The sequence below is a fragment of the Henckelia pumila genome, chromosome 4 (genome assembly GCF_033568475.1).
Source record: "Henckelia pumila isolate YLH828 chromosome 4, ASM3356847v2, whole genome shotgun sequence".
NCBI classification, from domain to species: Eukaryota; Viridiplantae; Streptophyta; class Magnoliopsida; order Lamiales; family Gesneriaceae; genus Henckelia; species Henckelia pumila.
The window spans coordinates 143,632,279-143,658,002 of NC_133123.1; the positions used below are offsets into that span (position 1 = coordinate 143,632,279).

Consider the following 25,724-nt stretch of genomic DNA (forward strand, 5'->3'; position numbering starts at 1 on the left):
TTTACACGGACGGTAGCCCTGTGGTTATGGGCTTTTTGTACTTGGAGATCATAGTTGATGTTATATGTACAAGCTTTTGATTCAGAAAAAAGAAAAAAAGAGAAGAAAATAAAACATTTGACTTCGATACACAGGTGTGCTTGAAGTGGGAGGTGTAGCGTTAGATAGTGTTTGAGAGAGCTTATAGAAAACACTTTTTAGTTTTTTGTTAACAAAATATCACAAAATTTTAAATATTTGTCAACGAAAAAGTTAAAAAAAAATTCTTCTAATGAGTTCTCTCAAATACTATCTTAGTGATTGGCCTCCTCAACTGTCAAAATGTTTACTCATTTTCGCAGTCAAAAGAATATTAAAATTACGAACAAGGACCAGGTATAAACGGCCCGGACCTCACAATGAAACTGGGTCATGAGTAAATTAATTCTTTGATTTTGGGCCTCCTTTTACGAACGACTAATTATTATTGTTTGTTTTAGAAATCATGGGCGACCCAATCTAGAGGCTCACCATTAATGTGTGTTGGATCAATTCGAATTGAGAAATATACAATAGTTCGTCATTCATAAAAATTCGTGTTATATGATCTTGCGGTTAAAATTTGTGACATAAATATTTATTTAACTCGATTTATGAAAAAAAATTACTTTTAGCTCTAAGAATATATATCGAGTCGACCAATCTCACAAAAGTAAATCCATAAAACCGACTCTTAATCATTTGAATTTTCCGGCAATTTTTTTTATTCGTATAAACGTGAGAAAAGGCACAAAATATTAACCCTTGGTTTATTATTAACTTGAAATATGAATTTTGTAGACATACTATATATTTTCACTAATCTTATTTGCACAAAACAAATTAAAGTTGTTCTCCTTCATGTACAATGAATGATCTGTCGCAACTCGCAAGTAACAAAGAAAAAAAGGAAAGACATTTGAATTTTAAAAATAGTGAAGAAATTTTAATAAAAAAATTATGAGTTCAATGTCGATGCCTTATATTCTTTATAAAAACAAAAAACAAAGAAATTAGATTATAATTATGCATGTGTACATATTTAGAATGGATTAATAATTCGAAAGAATAGTGTCTAATAGACTATATATAAAAAGAAATTAAAAAAATGGACAAATAAAATCACGACGCGAAAACATATAAATTTTATACCAAAATTATTCTCGATTAATAATTACTATTGTATATATGCACGCATCTTTCTTTCAAATCTTTTCACTCGATAATATTCGTACTATTATTCACATGCATCAATTAATATCTCACACACCTAATACTATATTTGGAATCACGGATTTACATGAGATTTGGTGGGATTTGAAATTGAAAATACTGTTTTAGTGTTTGGTAAAATGAAATTTCAAAACGAAATTGATATTTGATAGAATTTTATAAAATTTCATTTAACTAACAGTGTGTTTGGATGTCTAAAAAATAGAATTTGAAATTGGATTTGGATTTGGAATTGGATTTGGATTTGGATTTTAAAATCCATGGAATTGAAATTCCATTATGTGTTTGGCAAAAAGTTAAAATATATTTTGAAATTTGATAGTATAAATTTTGGATAAATAATATTTTATAAAAAATTATAAAAAAAACTTAAAATTTATAAGTAAAGTATATGAATTTATTATTAAAAATAATTTTATTGCTTTATAAACTCAAATCCCGTGAAATCCGACCAATTTTGTCAAGATTTCACTTAACTAATTGAAATCCTATAAAATCTCACCAAATACCAATCCCGTTTTGAAATCCCCAGTTGCCAAATACTAAAACGGTATTTCTAATTTCAAATCCCACCAAATCCCGTCCAATTCCCGTGATCCAAACACAGTGTGTGAAATACTTATAAAACTGATCGGATTTCATGGGATTTGAGTTTATAAAAATAATTAAATTATTTTTAATAATAAACGTATATACGTTAGTTATAAATTTTAAGTTTTCTTCAAATTTTATATATATATATATATATATATATATATATATATATAATTTATACTATCAAATTCCAAATTTATTACCAGTTTCGTTTTCGTCGGCTGCTGGAAGATTTTTCAAGTTAAGAGCCTCAAGGAACTGGTGTACAACATTTTGATTTCCCTGGACTCATTTGAAAACTCAAGTGTTTTTCGAAAAAAAACTTCCTTACTAGAGTATTTCACTACTCACGATCATGTCTACGATTGTTTTGCTAATATCCACACACAGAAAAAGTCATAAAGCAACATGTTACGTCTCGGAAATTGATTTCACTACTCAAATGTTACATGATAAAACCAAAGCCATTACTTGGTTAAATTACATCTAAATGGACATAGTAGGCTCACTGATCATGTTACAAGAATCAATGAAACAACCCTGCGGGGATCAGTGTAGGGTATAACCAATATAAGTTAAAAGCAAAAAGGGACGCTGCGAGGAAAGTCGCGGGATAAAGGGTTGTACAATTGTGATCTCTAAACTTGGATGAACTAGAGAAACAATATAGCTCCTCATCATTAGAATGCACGCAAAATCAATATAACTGCACGAGGGAAAAAACGATCATCAGCCAATTACCTCATCTTTTACAAAATATTCAACTTCTCGATTATTTTCTACAATCAGAATTGTGGCTGATTCGTAGCAATTATTTGGCTGATTTGTAGAAATATAATTGCACTTAATGCATGCATTGAAAATCAGGAATGGACAAGAGGTGTACTGTGTACATATGAAAAGTGACGGATTACTTCGTGGTGGAACTGTAGCCTGTAGGCTTCCCAAAAACTTGGCTTTTGATTCAAGCCATTAGGTGAATTTATTGTATCCACTAAGGTTTTGAAATATCAAATATGCAAAAACATGAAGAAAGAAGCTTAATTAATTTAACCCTCGTCTATTACTTGCCATAATTTTGTGGTACGGTGAAGGAGCAACTAATCAAACCACTGTCAACTGAGAATTTATAGAATAATAATACAATAGCTTTTCAAATCAACTCCATTGTCATATATAGTTTTGACTAAAGAATCAACTAGATGAGAAGGGTACATGACATTTATGGCCTAAACACACTGAGAAGTGAATCTCAGTAATATGAAAATTAAAGTTTAGTTTATCTAATGGGTTCCACAGTCAACATCAGATAACCTTCTCCCAGACAACCTAACAAATCTATAAAACATCATAATAATGTAAAAAGGATGACCCGTTTTTGTATATTAATCCATAACAGTATCAAATCAAAGGGTTTCAAAATCACCAAAGCTTAAGGTGTCCAAAAAAGTATATATGGATTTGAATCACAAACTTGATTTCATATATTTCTTCCTAATACAATACTGAGATAGTATGCCACCAACAAGCTCCTTTAGACTAGATTATCCTTCCACATTTTTTCTATAAAAAAAATTGGGAGTGTAAACACATTAAGCGCATAAAGTTCTGATTCTTAGAGAAATATTAACGAATGTTTTCAAATTCATCTTAAGGTTGAACATGATTCAAATTAGTGTTAACTGAAGATCCAAATTGAAAAACAGAGCAGTCAATTGTTGAGTCCTGAAACCACACATGTTTGGCTAGAGATGAGGGAAAAAAAATATAATAAGGAATTCGTCCTAAAACACTTATTTGTGGTTACATATTCAAGACAAAATTTTGTGATCAAACATGAAATATGTAAAATGATAAAACCTGCAACAAAATAATTAGGTTTTAAACTTTGACTCGACTAAAATTTCATTGACAGAGAGTAACTGTCTATCATAGAGGTGAAGAATCAAAAGCATAGCAGATAATGAAGGAAAAACTCAATCAGCAGGCTCACCAAGTAAAGAGATGACGAGGATAGTGGAAAAAATGACTTGAACTGGTCGACTGTACTGCATATAATATTGGGACCTCTGCAGCTGTCTCTGTATGGCACCATACCAACCATACAATTGTCTATTATAATAATCATCACATCCATCAAGGCAACTTTTGTTCTTCTCATAGCATATCTTGACACCCTTCAGAGAACATGAAGATATTATCAAGATTCGAAAAGTTAAAACCAGCTAGAGATCATGAAAAATATGAGAAGACCAACATTTGATGTTATATCAAGGAAAATCAATTACTCACTCTGGTTAAGTTCTGGGATAGGGGTAATGTAGTATCAGTTTCTGAAAGGTGATCAATAAGCTTTAACTTTTTGTAACCATCCTTCGGCCACTTCAACTGAGACATTGATGATTCCATGGTATTCAGAAACCCTGAAAAACTGGGTATTTTGCGTGGGGGTATATCAGGCACAACATCAGAGGAACCACGATGCAAAGAATCAGCAGCCACCTCAATTTTCCATGATATAAAGTCAGGATTGGCACTAGCTGTCCTTCGATGCCCTGGAAACTTTTCCACCTTAGCCTCCCCTAGACCCCGTTCTACCATCTGAAAAGATGGTTTCAAACATTCTGTCACTAACTGCCCATCACCCTCTTGCAATTTTTGCACTCCCACATCCTTATTTTTAACTTTTAAGGTGGTTTTATTTGTGGAACATGGAGGAAGTCCTGAAAGAAACAAAGCAAGCTCATCGCGCTCTCCTTCATTTAATCGCACCCATGGCAGTGGCATCCTGCCTCGTGATAATGATGATTCTTTCAAAGAGTTTTCAACGTTTGATGTCTGATTCTCAATCGCAGTTATGAAATCGCGATGCCTATGTTTGGCATCGTCAGCTGAACTACAGCTAGTGTAACTTGATTTAACAGCACGCTCAAATTCATCCAACTGCATCAAACACAAACATCTACATCCATTTCAATCATAAAACACCAGTACAGTAGCATTAGAAAGATAATTTCACACCACAGAAAACAGTAATTTCCAAGAGCCTAATGGATGTTTAGGTATTGATCAAATGACCTGCCACTTGGTAGTGCCAAGAGTTGTTTGGAGATCTCTTCCAAGCTCAGTCAAATCCCAAAGCCCAGAGGTATCCTTCTTAGCATGCATCCAAGTTCTATAAATCGATTCCATTCTTCAAAAATAAAAATAAAAAGTGACATCAATTCAAACAAATTGTACCATAGCGTAATAGCAACATAGGAAAGAAAAGTAACGAACGAATGACTAAAAATAAAATGCTTGTCGGTGGAGGAAAAAAACAAAATGAAATTTTCAATCAAATTGCACAATTCAAATTACCTGTCGGCAGATTCCTGGACTTCCTCCGCAGCAGAAAAAAATGGATCTTTTTCCCATCTGTCAAACGCAGCTGTCATATTCTCCCCGCCAACAGCGATTGGATTACAAAAGGGAAATGAAAAAATAACAAAGACAACCCAATTTAGAGATGACAAAGGAAATTGATGAAAATCAAAACCATCGAAAAGCTGGCGTTCTATATTTCTCGAATCTGCATTTTGGAGATATATTTTAACAAAAAAATAATCATATTTATGGTGTCGTGGCGCTGCAGCTGCGGGGAAATACCGTTCCTCTGGGTTCGTTCTGTTGAGCAGTCAATTAGTGTGCCTTTGTTTGACCAGCAACTTTGGTTTTTTTTTTAAAATTTTTTATTAAAACACTAAGGGTAATAATATATATTTATTTTTAATTAATTTTAACTTTCTGCATTCTACCCACTCGTTAACCTTCACGACATGCATTTGATTGATAACTCTGAACGGCTTATCTTCAATACTACATAATTTTTCCTTAATTGATCTTCAACTGGCAATTTCACAACATCATGAATATGAAGTTAGTTGATTTTTCTTCTTCTCCCGACGTCTCCATTTGCTTCTATTTTAAGCACATCATTAACATTTTACATTCACAACTTCATGTCTTTGTGAACTGACTATGGATTTATATGGTGTATTTTCGAGTACATTACTTGATTTTCATGATTTTTCGGGTGCTTTTACGCGGGATTGAAATCTCGTGGATCACGCATTGCCTTTTATTTAATCCGAACCTCAACTGTTTGATAAAATGCTTCTGTAAGAATTGAGTTATATTGTTTATACTTCCTTAATATATGCTCCGTTGTTTGTAGCATCGGATTTTATTCATGATGTCTGGAAAAAAAGCTCTTTAACAATTATGAAATAACGGCTTTGATGTTCTCTCAGTTATGGGTGTAATTCTGTCTTAAAGTTGCTAACAAAGGATTCCTCTAATTTTGCTTGTAACTGACAATGCTGTTCAAATTAATCCGAGTATAATTTCGAATGCTGCTTAAGTTTTAGAAACTTCTTTCAATTATTATGCGATAAATATAGGAATGTCTACTTGGGATGAAAATAATAGACGGCATTGAGTTTGTATGAGCATTTTTCTTCAACATGCTACTACTTTTTCATCTTCCAAAAAACTTTATCTTCGTCGTTACTCGCGTGCATGTTCTTATTGCAGTTTGATTCTCAGTTGAATATCTTTCAAAGCTTCGTTCTAGGTTGAGAAAACCTCTGAATTGTGGAAACCCAGTGGCAAAAGATCAATCTTTATCAGGTACACATGATACTGCAAGCAAACTTGTTAACCTGTAAAATGTTTATATTTGAGATATTTTGTGTACTTTTTGAATGACAAATGTAGAAGAATCATAATTTCCTCTCTGACAAGGGCTTGAATCACCTTACATTTGTAAATTCCTTCACTGAATCACCCTAATGATGTGTGAATTTCTTCACTAACAAGGGCTTGAACAAGCCTATCTATGTGTGTTTATGTGCGTAAATTATCAACAGATAACAGATCTTCCTCACTTGTGAAACTCTGTAAAATATTTTTCTTTATTCTCTATTAATATTGCAGATTCTTCTCTTGACCCATTGGCTTGACCAACATACCTCTTCACCGCCGTAAAGTAGGTGCTGCAACATCCATATTTCTTCAGTAACTTTTCTCTAAATTGAATTGATCACCAAGTTCAGTTCTTGACACCTTTTTCTTAATTATTTTGATGATTTTTATTTTAGTTTTATTTTCTTTAGGATATACGTTGTGTTGACGCATACATACCGCGTGTGAGGCCTGTTAGTTTACCACTATTATTATTATTATTATTATTATGCAGATAAACAGGTTGAAACCAAACTAACAAGAATGGAGGAGAACAAGGAGGAATCACTTTGTGAGGCGGCTCGAACCGGCGACGTTTCCAAGGTAGCATCTCTACTGAAATCTGGAGCTGACGTCACCTATTTCGACCGGGATGGTCTAACGCCGCTGATGCACGCTGCCAAAAATGGCTGGGCCGACGTGGTGTCGGCGCTCCTCGACGCCGGTGCCCCTTGGAATGCACTTTCCCCTGCGAATCTCTCTGCCGGAGACTTCGCCATGGAAAGTGGCCATCAATCCTCCTTCGATATCCTTCTCAATGCAGGTCCTTCGCAACAGAATTACCTCATTTTAGTACTTGATTCATTTTGTCTTCCTGACATTTGAGAATTTTTTTGGTTGAAGTTAGAAGAAGGTTATTGAAGTATTAGGCATTCCCCCTTTATATGCTCGGTTGGCTGCTGCTTTCTTTGGACATATACCCTAACCATTGCAAAAGGGGATCATTTTTTGAGTTGCTATTGCATTAGTTGTTTAAGTCATCGCGTTTGCACATAAGTTTTTATCTTGTACCATCTATAGTCTTGTCTTTTATCTCACAATTTTTCCTGGGGCGAAATCATCCTTTTATGTGAAAATTATATAATCACTTTCAAAGGATTAAGATGGGGAGAGGCAACTGCTTTCTCCTTCGTCCCCTGCCTACTTTAGGGTTGTGGTACACCCAGTTGGTGGCGGAATGCTTATTGAGCTTGGGAGATGGTACACACAAAGGACAGAGATTCACAAGAGAAGCCAATAAGAGGGACTATGGATTGGCCTCATGAGAAAAAATTGAATCTTTATGTATAATTTTTAAAAAAAAAAAAAGATTCGAGTTTTCCCGCTGGATTTTATTAACTTGCTGCCTCAGATCCACCTCAGTGATCTAACCCCTTCAAATTTTGAGTGCACGCCGTGCGCTCCTATGATAATAGCCTGTTGCCGATATTGTCTGACTTTTTGTTGATGATACCATTAATGAGTAGTGTGCATAACCTTCCACTTTTGGATTCCTTCCTGCAGAATTATAAATGTGGATGATCAGGGTTTACGTGGCCACAACTCACATTGCTGTAGTTACTAACTGTTTTCTAACAGCAGGCTTCTGACCTTATATAGGCAACATATAGCCATTTAATGTTTGTCCAGGAATATTGTAAAACTATTAGATATATTTCAAAGTTCCATTGTACTATTGTATTGGTTGCTTGTATGATTCTCGACAATGATGAAATTCTGTAGCTACTTTATTTTCTTGCACAATTGGTTATGCCATGTAGCTAAAAAATTTAACTTTTGGACTAGTGCCCTCTGCAAATACAGACAGTTCTTGCAATTTTCGATTGGTTCCCTTCTGAAAAAATTGATTCGACTAATTACAAGGTTTTCATTTATTTAATAGGGATACAGGCCGAACTAATTCTAGGAACAATTGCAAGAAAAGACAGTGCAACGGCTAACCCTAATGGTGATTATCTGGACGACAGAGTTACTTTTAGTGAGGATAAGGTGATGGACAGAGAAAGCAAGGCAGTTATGATGGCTTGGGAGAAGCCACTCATGGAGGCTCATGCAAAAGCTATTTGCGCTGGAGGTGGGCATGTATTAAACATTGGCTTTGGCATGGGTCTTGTGGATACTGCAATTCAACAATACAACCCCTTGTCACATACTATCATCGAAGCTCACCCAGACGTTTATGATCGGATGCTTCAGACTGGGTGGGGTGAAAAGGAGAATGTGACGATAATATTTGGTCGCTGGCAGGATGTTCTTTCTCAACTCAAGTCATATGAGGGTAAAAATATCTGTATACTTATGTTTGGTGGTTGTAAACTATTATAGGAGATGCAGAAGAACATGGTTTCTCCGAAGTTCTGAATTAGACCAGTTAGCATTTTTAAGTATGCTTCATTGTATAGAAATATCAATCTGATATTTACAGGTTTAATGGAATATCAAGTACTTCTGACTTAAACGAGTTACTTTACATATTTGTTCTTTTTCAGGGATATTTTTTGACACGTATGGAGAGTATTATGAAGATATGAGAGAGTTTCACCACCATCTTCCTCACTTATTGAAGCCTGGAGGAATATATTCATTCTTCAATGGGTTTTGTGGCAGTAATGCTTTCTTTCACTTGGTTTATTGTCAGCTGGTAGCTCTGGAACTTGAGCATTTGGGTTACTCCACACAGTTGATACCCTTACCAGTGAAGGACCGTCTAGGAGAAGAGACCTGGGAGGGCGTGAAACACAAGTATTGGCAGCTGGATACTTATTACCTTCCTGTTTGTCAGTCTTCAGATGAGTCTGAATGATTTTTTGGGTTTACTTGGTTTTTTTTAGGTTATCTATGCTTCGACTTGTTACACCAGTGATCAGAGAATATGCGAGTGTTAGCTGCACCATTTACTGCTTAGATTAATTTGTTGTCTTGAGTGATACTATAAGAACTTTCAAATATAATGCTTAATTATAACTGCTAAGCTTTGTTTCGTCTCGTGTCTTTTTTTAAAAAAAAAGTATTTATTTTGAACAACTCAACCTTTTTTCTTTTCTTTTTTTTTTTCCCTTTTTTTAATTACTGTTTCTGGTAAATAAAACTATTCAAGAAGATTGGGGCCAGTAGTACCAAGTCTAGCGCCTATAGTGGCAAAAGGGAAATATGGGGAAAAGTTAAATGCATCTAAAAACAACAAATTTTCTTTATAGCAGTCAACTGTTTTAGTAGCTCTAAAAATAGAAATACGGATTCTTATAACTCATTTCAGGCCAATTGGCCTGTTATGTACTTCGAAGAGACCCAAGGTAGCACTTAAGTATTATGCTTGTAGAGTAGGTATCTTTTTTTGGTCCAACAATTTCACAAATCCAAGATCTTCGGACTGTAGGAAAACAAAAAAACTCACATATTTCTTCGGTTAATCGTTGGTGGTCTCTTGTTTTGGAATAAATATTTATGTACTGAGAGATGGAGGAGGAGATAGCATACTCAATGGTCAATTTCATGATCTGCTCTTTCTTGGGATATGTTTGTGCAATCCTCTGCTTCATTTTGGAGGTGAAGTTTAGAGTCTTTCCAGTAGTATTTTTTTCTCATTGCACCCCAGTTTTGAGACCAAACAGAATGTCCAATTTTTTTGGTGATTGACTCATGGTAAGATGATATATATAGCATGTGCATTTCTAGGACTATTGCACTAATTTTATCATGTCCAACTAAACACAATTGGGCTACTAACTATGTGCTTTCCATCCGACCATTCCAAATGAGTGAAGCTAGTTGTGCCTGAAGGCATGGAATTTGCCGTAAATGTCACTGTGTAAGTTTTTCTCTCATTTGCATCGGTGAAATCTAGGACATCTGGCACGACGTCAATCTTCAACGCCTTCATCTGCTGAGGGACTGAGACTCTGTAAGTTGCCGGGGTTCCGACATTTGTCAGAGTTCTCGTGTATTTGATTACTGAAGGTGCAGTACTACCGCCGTTTGGGCCCGAAGCTGTAGGCAGGGGAACTGAAAAAGATGGGTAGTTGAGATCCGCAACCCTATATTCCTTATCCGCCTTGCAGGAATAGTCTTGCTTTGTGATGATCTTGATCATACTTGAGCTGTAGTTCAAGGCACAAAGAAAATCCTTGTAATCATCAACAGTAACATCATACACGAGACCAGGATCGAGTGCTGATATGGGATCGACGTGTCCGGCACCATAATCGAATGGTGTTGCTGGCAATCCGGTTGCACTATCTTGAATGCCCTTTTCACTCTTGTATTTGCTATAAGCAGTCGTCATCAGTGCCGATCTTATAGCCGCAGGGCTCCATTCCGGATGCACGGACTTGACCAGAGCTGCCAATCCGCTCACATGTGGGCACGACATCGAAGTACCAGAAACTATGTTGAAATTCACTCGCCTGGTGTCTTCTGGTAAACCTGTTGGGCCTACTTTACCCGTCCAACCCGCGAGGATATTGACGCCTGGTGCTATTAAATCAGGCTTGAGAATATCTGGCGTGACGGGGTTCGGACCCCTGGAGCTGAATGCTGCTATGACGGGTGATGGCTGCACTCCAAGTAGGGTGCCTCCCGAAGCAATCGCGGCACTCGGATTTGATTCAGAGGAGATGTATTTCTTTATCTCATCACCTTCTGCCTGACCCACAGCTGCTGTTGGTATAAAATGGGCGTCAGCAACCAGCTCTTCTCCATAGGTTTCGGTGTTTGCAAGGATCATCCCTACCCCACCTGCATCTTTTACTACCAACCCTTTTTGCGACCTTGCATTCAATCCCCGCTCGCAAAGCACGATTTTCCCTTTCACTTTCTCTTGAATCAGAGTCTCTCTCATGCAGAGTCTGCCATAGGATGAATTGCTGACGCTACCAGCATAAACCAGAGGAGTCGAGGAAGTTAATGGCTTCCCATTATACAGTGACGCCCCAGTAAAGTTGTTACCATTTCCAAGGCTAACATATGCAGGAAATTGACGATCCATTGTACCAGCTCCTACAGTCGTTAACCATGGCGCCACATTGGAGAGGCTCCCACGACTTGGGCCACCATTTCCAGCAGAGCAAGAAACAAGAATGCCTTGGGATGTTGCTGCAAATCCTCCAATTGCAACCATGTCTCTGGAGTAATCAGAATAAGAACCTCCACCAAGTGACAAGGAAAGCACGTTCACGCCGTCTTCTATTGCCTTCTCCATTGCAGCTACTATATCACTACTCACACATCCCCCGAGCCAGCAGACTTTATATGCTGCCACTCTAGCACGTCTGGCCATCCCGCGAGCCGTACCCGCAGCAAAACCGAACAGGCTCGCTCCAACCACTGCCGATCCTGCTGCTGTGCTCGCAGTATGCGTTCCGTGGCCATCATCATCTCTAGGAGACCTGGATTCTGATGCCTCGTCAATGGCTCCAAAAGCAGCCTCAAATCCCCGTGAGAAAAATCTCGCACCGATGAGTTTCCGGTTGCAGCTTGATGTTGTAAAGTTTGTGCCTGCTTCACACTCACCCTTCCACCCACTCGGGACTGGACCTAGCTCACTGTCATCGAAACTGCTCGATTCTGGCCAAACGCCGGTATCCAAGATACCGACTATAACTTCACTCATTGTGCCAGAGTCTGGCAGAAACGCGTCACTGTTGAGAAGTCCGAGAAATTCGGGTGACCTTGTGGTGTGGAGTTGGTACAATACTTCTTCTTGAACCGATAGAATCCCCGATTTTGCTTCAAGCACCCGAGCTTCCTCGGGCGTCAGCCGCACAGAGTAGCCGTGGATGACATTGTTGTAAGTGTAAATCATGTTGGCAGAGCGCGAGACGGCCTTCAAAGAAGAGTCGTACCACTGCAAGTGATCGTCAAAATATGCAGGCATATTGAACTTGTCCATGTGAACGATATATGTCTTCTTTTGTGCATCAGCAAATGCATGAAAGAAGCACAGAAGAAGAAGAAGAAGAAGAGTCAAGAAAGGAAGAATTCCGAGCTTTGACATCTTGATATTTTTTACTTTGACAATTTCTGGGTTATAAGAATGAGACAAGTTGGGAACAAATTTTGGAGGCTATAACAAAGATTTTAATAGATTTTGGGTTCTTGAGTTGGGGTATGGAATAAATACGATATTTGCGTTTTTTTGTTTCGAAAAGAAAAATAAATGATGGGTGTTCATTATTGTTTGCAGGTTGCCCATGGTGACGACGCTTATATAATATGGTTTTCTCCCAAGGTGTACAAGTTTTTGGACCCACCCCACTTTTTTGTTTGACAAATATGAGAAAGTTGATGCACTACAATTATTTTATCTGAAATCGAGTGATCTGTTCAATTGGGATTTCAAGATATTATTGTGGAAATGTACGTAGATGGGTCTTTTAGTCAAAATTTAGAATTGATTTTCAAGAGAAAATATTATAAGGTTTCTATTCGTATAATGAATCCGAATATTTAGTTTTATGGAGCAACTATAGTTTCCCCAACCAAATTAAATAAGATTCAAAGAAGTCAATACGAATCATATTAACTGTATTAATCGTGAAGTTAACGTTTTCGAACAAATAAATCACTATTCACACACCCACCAAAACGAATATTAATAGTTTATATAATATAAGTTGAGTATATATTTGATTTACAGGAAGAAATTTGCTTCCAAATTTTTTTTGGAGAATTAAATTTGTATCTCATGTGATCATGTCCGGATATGTGTATTTAGGGGTGAGTTTTCGATATACCGTATCAAAAATATCGGTATGAAAAATATTTATATCGGTAACGATTTTGAAATTTCAAAAATTTTGATATAGAAAAAATCCATATTGTACTGAAAAAAAATTTCGTATACCGAAAAAAAATCTGTATATCAAAAATATTTTGGTACGGTATCTCAAAAATTCGGTATTTTGAGTTTGGTATGTCAGCCCATTTCAGTATTCTCTTGAAATATATGATGTTTCATCTTCTTCGTTTACAACTATGAATTCTGTTTACAACTATAATCAAATTAATTTGAATACAACGATTTCAAAATAATTCTAATTCAAATATATACTTACTTTATTCTACGAAAAAAAAAAAAAACAGCACACGCAAAAAAGAGAGTAACATTTTAGGTCGGCCGGTCCACTTAAAATGCATAATTTTTTAAAAAGAATATTATATTGGAAGCTATAGTATACTTTTAGATTTAGCTTAAATATTTCATCATCATTAACAATTTATATGGTGTGTGTTGATTGAAAATATTAATTGCTGTTGTTTTCGTATGGGCTATAGCTCTAACCACTCAACACTTACGTCAACATTAATAACAATCCAACAAAGGACCACTAATTATATTAATATTATATAGTATGTTCAATACAAATATATATTAGTAAGATATACTATTTAATTATTATTTTTATGACATGAAAACCAAATCGTGTGATTGGAAATGTGAATTGCCTCGTCACGTCGATTGGCTCGGAATTTATTGTTGATGTATTCTGAACCGATATTTATCAATGATCGTCTGGCGATGATAATAAAAGAATTCATTCAAATCATTTCACTCATAGTGATTCCGGAAATTAAAATTATTTTCTGTAAAATAATATTTACACATTTCTTATCTTTTTATTTGGCTTTTAGTTAGGGAGAAGATCTATATATGCACAAGTAATTGCGATATGTAGCAACTGTAATAAGTAAAAAGTAATTATTATTATTGTATTAATTTTATTATTTTTTATTTTTTGAGTTATCATTATAATTAATTTTATGATGGCGAGAGGAAGACAGGAGCCATCAGGTTTGTCAATTTACTACAGCTAGTAGTGGCAAATAGCTGGGAGATGACCCTACCACTTATTCCTGTTAGCCTATAACAATTATTAATTATAATAGTTTTGTTCTATAATTAATAATTGAGATGAAAAAAAATGTCATTTATGCAAATATGGTAAAATAGATGCTTCAATCAAATCAGGCCTAGTAGATATACGATAATATTAATCACCTCATCCATAAAAGAGTTGTTTAAATAATAACATGTATACAATATGCTTAAACATTAAACTATACATATTTATATAATATAGTTTAAGGTTTAATGAAACAATTAATAATTTCTTAATTATTAATGGAGGCAATTTTTTGTGGACATGATTTCGGTATCTTCACGTTGAAGCAAGTGCACATAGGATTCGATTCACAATTAAGTATGGTGATATTCGAATTCATTCAAGGGCCATTAGTTACAAATGATTGGGATACCGAATCAAAATATCGATTTTTCGGGATATCGTATCGAAATTTTTTAGATATATACATTTTTTGGTATATCAATTTTTTTCGGTATCTATACGATATTAGTATGGATTTTTTTCTTACCAAAATTTCGAAATTTCGATATCGATAACGGTATGAATTTTTTTTCATACCAATATTTTTGATACGGTATACCAAAAACCCACCTTAAATTATAATATTAATAATGCAGTCGATTTTTTTCTCTCGAATTCTATATTTTAAAATAATAGAAATTTTTTTGACGGTAAATAGAAATAATATGCATGCATGTACAAAACCGCATGCATGTATGTATGTATATATATATTTTTACTCGTATATAGTTACTTTTCCTTTAGCAAAGGCCTATTTTACTTTAAAGATTCCTGAAGTGATTGTACACTTTTCTTATTCTTTTTTTTTTTAACAAAATAAATAAATAATATAATAATAAATAAATAGGCTCGAACATTTCCTCAAAAAAAATAATAAAAAGGTTCGAACATATATAATATTAATAAAAAGGTTCGAACATATATAATATTTGATGGGAAAGAAATTTGTGCATGGAAAAATATTGGAATCGTAAAGTAAACACTAAACAGTTGAAGAGAAAAAAAGTGGAGCAAATTAAATGAGCTGGTGATATATTATATGAACACGAAAGTCACCACCAATAATGGTATGCGCTGCCATATTCAATGTTTTGTTTGGTTATGCGTCTGTTTGTAGTAGGATATCATATTATATATATATATATATATATATATATATATATATATATATATATATATTTATATGTTTGTGTGTTTTGGTATATATATATATATCTTAAACCAGCTGATTGATGGATAAAAGCCCAAATTAATTATTTAAGCCCCACCAAGAAATTATATATATGGGGCTTCACAAATTCATACAAAGATTTGTTGAGGTACGTCAAAAGAGCAAGCCCTTCAAAAATTCGGTTTAGAGGGCACTTCCTGATCTCTATTTGAAAGGGAAATTTCTCATTTCATAGTCGTTAATTTAAGCATTAGAGGTTTTTCATCGGATACTTTCTAACATATATCTATTGTTTGCATGTGACCTAGGTGACGATTCTCGAGCTTAATTAGCTCTTTGAATTCGTTGGTCAAGGACATCTGAATTTGACGAATCAAAATCTTGTTAAATAATATCATTTATTGACCATGCCACAAATATTGATTTTTCTTCTATTTGCAAGTAACAATATACATACAAGTTTGATTTGAAGTGTCTTTCCTCATTTAGCCAGACTACATCAACCCACTAGCACAATATCTAGCTACTTCGTTCCAAATGTGAAAGTCCCACAATAATTGATGAGAAATGGAGTAGTTACTTGTCTACCTGGGAACTTAATAAATTAATGAAAAAAATTTAAAAAAAAAAAAAAAGAAAAGAAAAGGAAAGGAAAAGGTACACCAAGAATATCAAAATACCATGAAGAAACCCAAGCCCATATAAAAACTCGGCTCCTTGTTGAAGGCTTATTTGTACAAGCCCAAAATTCAAAATTGGTTTAAATAAATAAATAAATAAAATGGGCTTAGCCCATTATATAGCCCACAACGTAAGGTGTTTTGCCACCACCCATTAGTTCGAACTTGGAAGGCCCTGCTAGTTCCCATTTTTGTAATTGTAATAATAATAATAATAATAAACACTGTTTTGTGGTGACTTCTTTTCATGATTATGGTGGAATTTTTAGGTCTCTATATTTTAAGAACTTGACCTAACTTCCCTTATTTTTGTTACACACACATATCATTTTTTTTAGTTGGATAAGATATTATCGTAATTGAGTTTCTGACTTGAAATCTCGTATCATGTTTGAAAATTAAGTGTCAAATGAGTTATACGTTATCGACACATATATCATTTTAAAAAAATATAAAATGTGAGTTTTTATGCCTGTATAATCTATATTTAGGGACTGTGACCTAACTTCCTTTTTTCACATTTTTTTAAATACATAAATGAAACATATGTGTGTATGTTTTTTTTTTCGTTTTAATTTAATATAGGAATTGTGACCTAACTTCCTTTTTTTTTTTTTTACATTTTTTTAAATACATAAATGAAACATGTGTGTGTATGTTTTTTTTCCGTTTGTGAACAAATGTCAAGTCACTTGTGAAAAGAAACATTTATTGATGAAATATAAAAATAGATGCAAAGGAAATACAAAATGGTTGGGCAACATAATATAATATAATATATAAATAATAAATAAATAAAAGAATGAAATGCAATGTGCGAGAAGTTTTGACCAGAGACGCGAATGAATTTGATTCAAGAGAGCCGACAATTAAATCTTCTTCTTCTTCTTCATTATTTCTCCAACCTTCCCAACTCCCAAGTCCCAACCCATAAAAACCAAACTACAGAATTTCAGTATTATTTATTATGGGGGTCGGATTTCTTCCATTAATGAACCACGCCACCGGTTCCCACTTCCCACCATTAAATTAAATTTTAAAACTTTTAATATAAACATTACGATATATTAATAATGGAGATTCATATTTATTTTTTGTAAAAATTGATAATCATATTTTAAATTTCAATAAAGAACTTTAATATTATTATTAGTTCGTTTCATATGATTTATAATTGCCTTTTCCCAACTTAATTTGACTGTTTGTAAGATATGTTAAATGAACCATAACTATGTAGTCCTATTTATCTTATCTCAAAATAACATATCCAAATTATAAGAAATCCAATAGATTTTTTCACAAAATTTTTATCAATATGTTCAGGTTTTTTCAGAAAAGCCAGGCATTTTAATAATAATATTTATCAAAAACATATATATTATCAATAATAAAATTATAGTCAATCTAAAGCGCTAGCTCAGGGTTTACTAGCGTGCAACAAAAAATAGTGGTTAATAATAATAATAATAATAATAATATAAGGTATACGTATTTATACCGCAATTCCTGACCTGCTCTGCTCAAAGAATTGACAAAAGCTAAAGAGGAAGCCGGTTGAAGTTGAAACCATGGGAGGTGGCAATGGCCAGAAAGCGAAGATGGCTAGGGAGAGGAACGCGGAGAAGATGAAAGGCAATAAAGGTACGCCAATTTCTATAATATTTTTTTTAAAATTTTAAAATATGAGATCAAGATAGGGTTTCTCGAAGATCTGACGGCAATGGTTTGCTTGATTTTCTGTGCAGGAAGTCAGCTGGATTCCAACAAGAAGGCCATGTCCATCCAGGTTCTCTGTTAATTGATTCTGATGCATGTTTTTCCCCCCTAGTTTTTGTGTTAGATTTCTTTTCGTGGGGTAATTTTTGGCCTAATTGCACTTTCTGTAGGTTGCTTCGGTTTATGTTTCGAAACCTGATTTTTTAGGTGGGGGGACTTTCTTTTGTCATCCACTTGTATGAATTAGAGCTCGAATTGTGATTAACCACTTGAATTAAATAATAGCTAAAGAAAATGAATGTTCCCTTGTTATTACTTAATAGGTATGTGATCATCATCAGCTGATGAATAGTTGTAGCAAAATCTACGATCTCTTGGTTTATCTGGTCAAATTTATGCAAATTAAGAAACAAAGACTTGTAAAATTTTGTAGAACAATATTGTTATGAGGTTAAAGGAATGAGGGACCCTGTTTCTTGAATTTTGCGGTGTTGTTTGTTTAGTTTGTTTTTTCGTTTATCCATCAAACTTAAGAGTCCTTCACATCTGCAGTGCAAGGTTTGCATGCAAACTTTTATTTGCACTACTTCAGAGGTAAAATGCAAGGAGCATGCTGAAGCTAAGCATCCAAAGGCTGATCTCCACACCTGTTTTCCCCACCTGAAATGATGTCAAGTGTTCTGGTTCTGGGATGGTTCCGATCGTGTCTGAACCATCTGAATGTTCTTGGTTTGATGTTGTAAACTTTTACTGGTCTATATATAGTATATGTTTTGCATTATGTTGTCTCCTCTTTCCTTTTGTCTCTATAAGAACCACCTAAGTTGATGGCTGGCTGGCTGTAGCACACTATTGTTTGGTTGAGTGGTTGGTTATGCTGGTAAGATGCATCTGGGTATTTTCTATGGGCCAAATGATATGGGGATTTCTTTGTTTGCTCTTATGCGATCAATAATCCAGCAATAAGATGAATATATTTAGTCGTTTGATTTTCTTATGGTAAAAAATGAATATAAATCCATTATCGGCCGTCTCCTGAATCAATCCTCAGATATTGCTCAAATTAAGTGGTATGGGATACTTTCTCTATAGATTTTTGTTCCTTTACTCTTTATGAGTTCCATGCTACTCGACCACAAGTTCCATCATGCTGAAAAACAGGTGTGAGCTACTGGCATTATTACCTCAGCAAAACCTCCATTTGGTTTAAAGGTTTCGATGAATTTCAGCAAAGATTAGAATGTTGGATGCGGACTTGCAACAATAAGATTGATATTTAAATGATATAATATGCTAAAGATGGGAGGTTTATTGATTTAAAATAAGATTTAAATGTCGTGCAATAAATTAATTTGTCAAACATTCGTCAGCATAAATTAAAGTTCAACTCTCGATGGATCAAACGTTGGGTTTCATGATTTCTAACGGCACGGTAGATAATGTTAACTTCCAAGGTCTACCATCAGTTAATTTTCAGTAATGAGAATTTCCACTAAATAGAGTCATTATGGTTCAAAAGAACCTATAGAACTTTGAGTTACTTGAGTTCATACAGTTAAACTGGGGAAATGGACGATAATAGATTGCACAATTCTTTCAAGCATATGCCCCCAACTGCTCCCTCGTATACACACACAAAATGTTGAGATGCGGGAGGCAAAATCCAACCACTAAACGCGTTTCGGTGGAAAGTATGGCACTTGCTGGTCTTCACAAATATTCTGCAACATTTATCAGAATCAATTCATTCAGCTCAAAAACAGGAAAAGATTCGTGTTAAGTTTAGAAAGCAAAACATGTCTACCAGGCTAAGGACATTTTGTTCCGATCAAATTAACAGACATCAGGTGTTTACAAAGTAAACTACGTGGAATGGGGAAATGGATAATAGAGTTGAATGTATTTGAAAATGCTGGATAGCTTCGTCGATCAATTTGAAAATAAACTAGAAACTAGCATACCCGCAGGTCGTGGGGGAGTTCTTCAGAAACTGTGGGTGTATAGCAACCAGGAACGAATTTCCCTGAAAATGTTTGAAAGCATTCTAGTTGATATGATCAAGATTCAAGCTTCCATAATACAAAAAACTTAGAACACTGACAACCAAACAACATGAAAAATGACTCGGAGGGCTGTAACAATAAAGTTTTTATCATTAAAATAACAAAAAGTCAACAGACAACAACAAAATGATCTTCCACAAAAAAAAAACAAAAACAAAAACAAAAACAAAAACAAAAACAAAAAACAAAAAACAAAATGATCTTCCATAATGATTTGGGGCAGTTAATAAATTTTGAACAATGAATTTCAAGTACCGAAAACAAACAACTCTTTCAAAGTTTTCAGAAGAGATTCATAATCAAATCGATTAGCCATTAATGTGATCCCTTTTCCAGTCTTCCGTCCACCTTAGTTCCATAAGTCATAGCTTAAGCAGTTTAAGTAACCTACATGCTTCCTGAACTAACATGAACTAACAGGTATGAAGGATAATTACCTTCTACCAATTTTCTTAATCATTTTATAGGTTAACAGTATAAAGTTAAAATACCAGTGCGAAGCCAACGAGCAGCCCAACTCCTAGTTGTGTCCATGATTGAGATTACCCTATCAAAAAGCAAATGGGAAAATTAAAAGCATAACATTTGATAGATTTCACAAAGGAAGACTTTTAATTTTTTAAGATAAATTAAAAGAGAAACAAACCCGTTGAAATTGGGGGTAGTGCAACCAGCTACTCGTTCAGGATCCTCCTCCATCTTAAAGAAAGGACAGTTCTCACACCCTGATTCAAAAAACTGTGAAGATCGCTCACGTATCAGTGATGCCTTTTCTTTTCTTTGAATTAATAATGAACAAGAATTGAAAGGAAACAAACAGGAAAAGGATGCACATATAGAAGATTAAACCAACCTGGTCATACGTCTTTATGAGACGGCAGCGAAGGCAGGCTCGAAGCTCATGACCGAAGCTTGTAGGTAGCTGTGCTGCCACGACATCTCCTACTTTACCTTTATTTGCCATTATTTCAATCCAGCCAGAGCTTTAAGTAATTCAAAAGTTCAATAATTGTCAAGGAAAAATTCAGATAACCGAATATACTGATGGGGAGCATATGACAACTTGATGTTTACCCAAATATAGCCCCACAACAAATATGCAATGAAGTCTTACAAAGCTTCGATTATTATTTGAAAAAAAAATATCTTATTCATGAAATGAATCTCTCTCAAGGCACTCCACAAATAGATCAATGCCAATGTGTAGTAAAAAAGAAATACACACCAGTTGTGATCAACTGGAAACTTCACATTAGTTGACAATAATACACTCAACTAAGCACGAGCTTCACAAATTAAAATGAAAATAATCCAAAAAATAAAAATAAAAAAGGGAAAAAATGGTTATATAAGCTCAATGTGATACACTCAAATCAGAACAAGCTTCACAAATTAAAATAAAAATAATCCAAAAAAGGGGGGAAATGGGTATATAAGCTCAATGTGTTCTACTTAGTCGCAGTAAACCCAACATTTCCATTTTCCCTTCCAACGGACATCGAAACAGCTAACAAAAGCTCCAACATGATTCTACGCAGTCACATTTTGTCCATTCAAACAAAATTGAAGTGCAGGAAATTGAACCGAATTCTACAATACCTTGTGGTACAAAAAATCTGGAGAAGAATTATAATCTAGGAAAGCTATTAAATATAAAATTTAAGACAAAGACCTAAAAACACTTAAATTTGGGTAAAAATCTTCACCTTTTCCGGAATCAACGATAAGTTTCGCACGTTTACTCGAAGGTTCCGGCTTCAAGATTTTGATCGTCTCTACGGGCTTGTTTCACTGCAGAACCGCACCGAAGATACGTGATTAAAGTGGGCTACTGGGCCCTTTTTCAAAATTATCAAAGTGGGCTTTAACTTTCCGTGGTTGTTCAGCCTTTGGGCCTTACAGTCGCTTGGATCTTTTTCTGACTAATGAACTTTTCAGCGACGTTTATGAGAGTGGACAGGCCCATATCAATAAAAAGGGGGTCATGTTTTTATTTTTGTAATAAGAGGTACCAATTCTTTCTTGGTGATTCATGATATGTTCGTTTGGTCAAAATTACAATGTTGCAAAAATTACGATGCACCTTTCTGATCAAACTTGAAAATAAGTAAAGAACAGAGGAATATGAAACAACCGTACATCATTGAGTTGTTCAACTTTGACCTTTTAAAAAATTAGCACACTCGTCCCTGTGAAATATTGAAAATGCACACTTCTCCCCTTTGAAATTTTAATAGGCATCTTCAATCCTGATCTTTTAAAAAATTAGCACACTCGCTCATTCAGATGAGTGATTGTTGCGCACGCGCCCCTCATGCGACTGGAAAAGATTTTGATATTTTTTTTGCATCAAATGCCCCTTGAAATATTAAAATGCATATTTGACCCCTGTGAAAATAATTTTTAAATCTATTCAACCCATAATACACAATTTTTATTAAAATCTAATTATAAAATATTTAGCAAACACTTTTCGCACAAGGATGTAATGCTTTAGACGTACAATCCGCTGCTCAAATCTCTGAAGAATTATGTTGAAGAATTGAAGAATCTAAAGCAAGATTTTGCAACCTTAACACTAAGAACAACACTGACTGATTCACATAACAAACTACGTACACCGTTTTTTTCAAGTTCTAAATGTTCGAAAAAATTTGAAATATATATTTATTATATAATTATATTATATTAATTAAATATTAAGGCTCGCAAACTATTCCCGAACTATCGAACAAAATAATTTTGACTCGAGCTTGGCTCGGAAAAAAGTTCGAACATGTTCGAATTCGGCTCGAGTTCGATAATTTCGAATACAAATCAAATATTTATCGAGCCGATTTGAAAAACTCACGAACAGATTTGATTCGTTTACACCGCTAAGTACAAGAAAGTCATGTTATACTCGAGCAGCTCAATATCTGAAACAAAGTCAAGTTATTTAAATATGTGTAAGATGTTAAGGGTGAGGCCCATTAAAGAATCCCACATCGAATGTTTGAAGAAAAAAGAATGAAGGATCTACTATAAATAGAGCTCCCTTATTTCAGTTATTGGATCTCATTCTTCTCTTTTGTATTGACAGTAGAGAAGAAAATAAAGAGTAGAAAAAAAAGAGTTGTTCTTTTATTCGGTGATCTCTTGTGTGAGTTAGAGAAATATTTTCTCGGTAATACTCGAGGCTTGGGTGTGGAGAGATATAGTGTTTTGTATACACTTGTAATATTTATCCGGTAATAAAGATTTGCATCAGGTCCGTGGACGTATCCTATATTGGGTAAACCACATAAATCTTTGGTGTTCTTGAAGATTATTTTATTCCGTAATTTCTATTATCGTCATGTTCGCTTCGGTATAATCCACAACAACTGGTATCAAAGCTATTACGATGTTCGGGAGCCTTGGAGAAAAGATTTTTTGAAATTTTATTAAGGCAGGAGAAGCGATGGCCGAAAATGACGGATCGGGACCTGAAATCAATAAGTTCGACGGTATAAATTTCACGTTCTGGCGGTTACAGATTAAAGACTATTTGTACAGCAAGAAGCTACATCAACCTCTATCCGGGGAGAAGCCAGAAAAGATGGAGGATGATGAGTGGGAGCTCCTTGACCGACGGGTGTTAGGTGTAATACGATTGATCCTAACAAAGAACGTGGCACACAACGTGGCGGAGGCAAAAACCACGGAGGAGATGATGTCCATTTTGTCGGACATATACGAGAAGCCATCAGCAAATAATAAAGTGTTCCTCATGAAAAAGTTATTCAACTTGAAGATGGAGGAAGGTGCTTCGGTGGCGGCACACATCAATGAATTCAATACGATTGTTTCCCAGCTAACATCGGTGGAAATCAAGTTTGATGATGAGATCCGTGCACTTATTCTTTTGGCGTCTTTACCAAATGTTTGGGAGCCGATGCGGGCAACGGTTAGTAATTCTGCTGGCAAAGGAAAATTACAATCAATGATGTCAGAGATCGAATTCTTGGTGAAAAAGTTCGCAGGATGGATTCGGAAAAAGCGACATCATCGAGATCTGCTCTTAATCTCGAGAATAGAGGCAGAGGCAGGAGCAGCGAAAAAGGTTCTAACCGATGGCGTGACAGATCCAAATCAAGAACTGGAAAAGACAAAAATACTTTTGAAAAGAAATTAAAGTGCTGGAGCTGTGGTGAAAACTGGTCATATGAAAAAGGACTGCAAATCACCCAAGAATAATGCAAATGTTGTTACTGAGAATGTACATGTTGCCTTAGTACTATCCATGAAAAGCCCGGTTGATTCTTGGGTTATGTATTCGGGAGCTTCGTTTCATACCACTAGTGATCGTGAGCTATTCAGTAATTACACTGTTGGTAATTACGAAAAAGTTTTCCTGGCTGATGGAAAATCTTTGGAAATAGCTGGTATGGGTGATGTCAGTTTGAAAATATCAAACGGATCTATCTGAAAGCTCAACAAAGTGAGGCATGTACCAAAGTTGACCCGGAATCTAATCTCAGTGGGACAGCTCGATGAAGAAGGCCATAAAGTGACCTTTGGTGATGGCTCTTGGAAAGTTAGCAAAGGGGCCATGATTATTGCTCGAGGAACAAAAACTAGAACTCTTTATATGAATTCCAGTTGCAGAGAAATGTTAGCAACTCAAGTCTATGGCATTGTAGACTTGGACATATGAGTGAGAAGGGAATGAAGATGCTGATATCAAAAGGAAAGCTACCGGAGTTAAAAACTATCGAACACAAATTGTGTGAAAGTTGTGTTCTTGGAAAACAGAAAAGGGTGAGCTTTTCGAAAGGCGGTAGAGAACCGAAAGCAGCAAAGTTGGATTTGATTCATACTGATGTATGGGGACCATCTCCTGTGACATCCCTTGGAGGCTCACGATATTATGTCACGTTTATTGATGATTCGAGCAGGAAGGTTTGGGTTTATTTTTTAAAAAATAAATCTGATGTTTACGAAACCTTTAAGAGGTGGAAAGTCATGGTGGAAAATGAGACCAACTTAAAAGTGAAGTGCTTACGGTCTGATAACGGAGGAGAATATGAAGATTTTTAGTTCAAGAAGTATTGTGCACAAAACGGGATCAAGATGGAGAAAACCATTCCTGGTACACCTCAACAAAATGGTGTGGCTGAAAGAATGAACAGAACCCTGAATGAACGTGCCAGGAGCATGAGATTGCACGCAGGATTGCCGAAATCATTCTGGGCTGATGCAGTTAACACTGCAGCGTATCTGATCAACAAAGGACTTTCGGTACCACTTGATTGCAGAATACTAGAGGAGGTCTGGAGCGGCAAAGGAGTAAACCTTTCGTTCTTGAAAGTGTTTGGTTGTCTCTCATATGTTCACATCGGTTCAGCCAGTAGAACGAAACTTGATCAGAAATCAAAGAAATGTTTCTTTATTGGTTATGGAGATAATGATTTTGGTTATCGATTCTGGGATGACCAAAATCGAAAGATCATTCGGAGCAGAGATGTCATTTTCAATGAGCAAGTTTTGTACAAGGACAAGGCAGACATTGCAGCAGGAGATAAATGTCCTGAAGTCCAGAAGTCAAATGAAGTGCCAT

At 35.2% G+C, this 25,724-nt stretch overlaps 5 protein-coding genes across 11 annotated transcripts; 2 read left to right on the forward strand and 3 right to left on the reverse strand.

Annotated features, from left to right (window-relative positions):
- Positions 1–2,244: 2,244 nt before the first annotated feature.
- Positions 2,245–5,519, reverse strand: LOC140865129 (uncharacterized). The gene is made up of 5 exons (XM_073269647.1): positions 5,206–5,519; positions 4,924–5,038; positions 4,138–4,788; positions 3,839–4,022; positions 2,245–2,551 (listed from the first exon to the last, which is right to left on the reverse strand). Exons 1-5 carry the CDS (start codon positions 5,280–5,282, stop codon positions 2,526–2,528), a joined length of 1,053 nt encoding a protein of 350 aa, XP_073125748.1. The 5' UTR covers positions 5,283–5,519; the 3' UTR covers positions 2,245–2,525.
- A 95-nt stretch (positions 5,520–5,614) lies between these two features.
- On the forward strand, positions 5,615–9,588 carry LOC140865130 (protein arginine N-methyltransferase 2). 6 transcript variants are annotated; one of them, XM_073269650.1, is made up of 6 exons: positions 5,615–5,763; positions 6,421–6,516; positions 6,823–6,935; positions 7,085–7,393; positions 8,513–8,908; positions 9,120–9,588. In XM_073269650.1, the coding sequence occupies exons 4-6, from the start codon at positions 7,114–7,116 to the stop codon at positions 9,431–9,433; spliced, it is 990 nt and encodes a 329-aa protein (XP_073125751.1). In that variant the 5' UTR covers positions 5,615–5,763; positions 6,421–6,516; positions 6,823–6,935; positions 7,085–7,113; the 3' UTR covers positions 9,434–9,588. The 6 variants fall into 6 exon arrangements, with proteins under 6 accessions (XP_073125751.1, XP_073125750.1, XP_073125749.1 ...); XM_073269649.1 differs by having other exon boundaries at positions 6,823–6,878; XM_073269648.1 differs by having other exon boundaries at positions 6,823–6,874.
- Positions 9,589–9,801: 213 nt separating this feature from the next.
- LOC140865128 (subtilisin-like protease SBT1.7) lies at positions 9,802–12,816 on the reverse strand. The gene has a single exon (XM_073269646.1). The coding sequence runs from the start codon at positions 12,620–12,622 to the stop codon at positions 10,325–10,327; it is 2,298 nt and encodes a 765-aa protein (XP_073125747.1). The 5' UTR covers positions 12,623–12,816; the 3' UTR covers positions 9,802–10,324.
- Positions 12,817–17,865: 5,049 nt separating this feature from the next.
- Positions 17,866–18,966, forward strand: LOC140866144 (uncharacterized protein At2g23090-like). The gene is made up of 3 exons (XM_073271050.1): positions 17,866–18,005; positions 18,110–18,150; positions 18,633–18,966. Exons 1-3 carry the CDS (start codon positions 17,933–17,935, stop codon positions 18,747–18,749), a joined length of 231 nt encoding a protein of 76 aa, XP_073127151.1. The 5' UTR covers positions 17,866–17,932; the 3' UTR covers positions 18,750–18,966.
- Positions 18,967–19,471: 505 nt separating this feature from the next.
- Positions 19,472–21,932, reverse strand: LOC140865423 (transcription elongation factor SPT4 homolog 2-like). 2 transcript variants are annotated; one of them, XM_073270067.1, is made up of 6 exons: positions 21,743–21,771; positions 20,997–21,126; positions 20,790–20,881; positions 20,635–20,690; positions 20,042–20,103; positions 19,472–19,801 (listed from the first exon to the last, which is right to left on the reverse strand). In XM_073270067.1, the coding sequence occupies exons 2-6, from the start codon at positions 21,105–21,107 to the stop codon at positions 19,751–19,753; spliced, it is 372 nt and encodes a 123-aa protein (XP_073126168.1). In that variant the 5' UTR covers positions 21,108–21,126; positions 21,743–21,771; the 3' UTR covers positions 19,472–19,750. The 2 variants fall into 2 exon arrangements, with proteins under 2 accessions (XP_073126168.1, XP_073126167.1); XM_073270066.1 differs by lacking the exon at positions 21,743–21,771 and adding an exon at positions 21,850–21,932 and having other exon boundaries at positions 19,473–19,801.
- Positions 21,933–25,724: the final 3,792 nt, after the last annotated feature.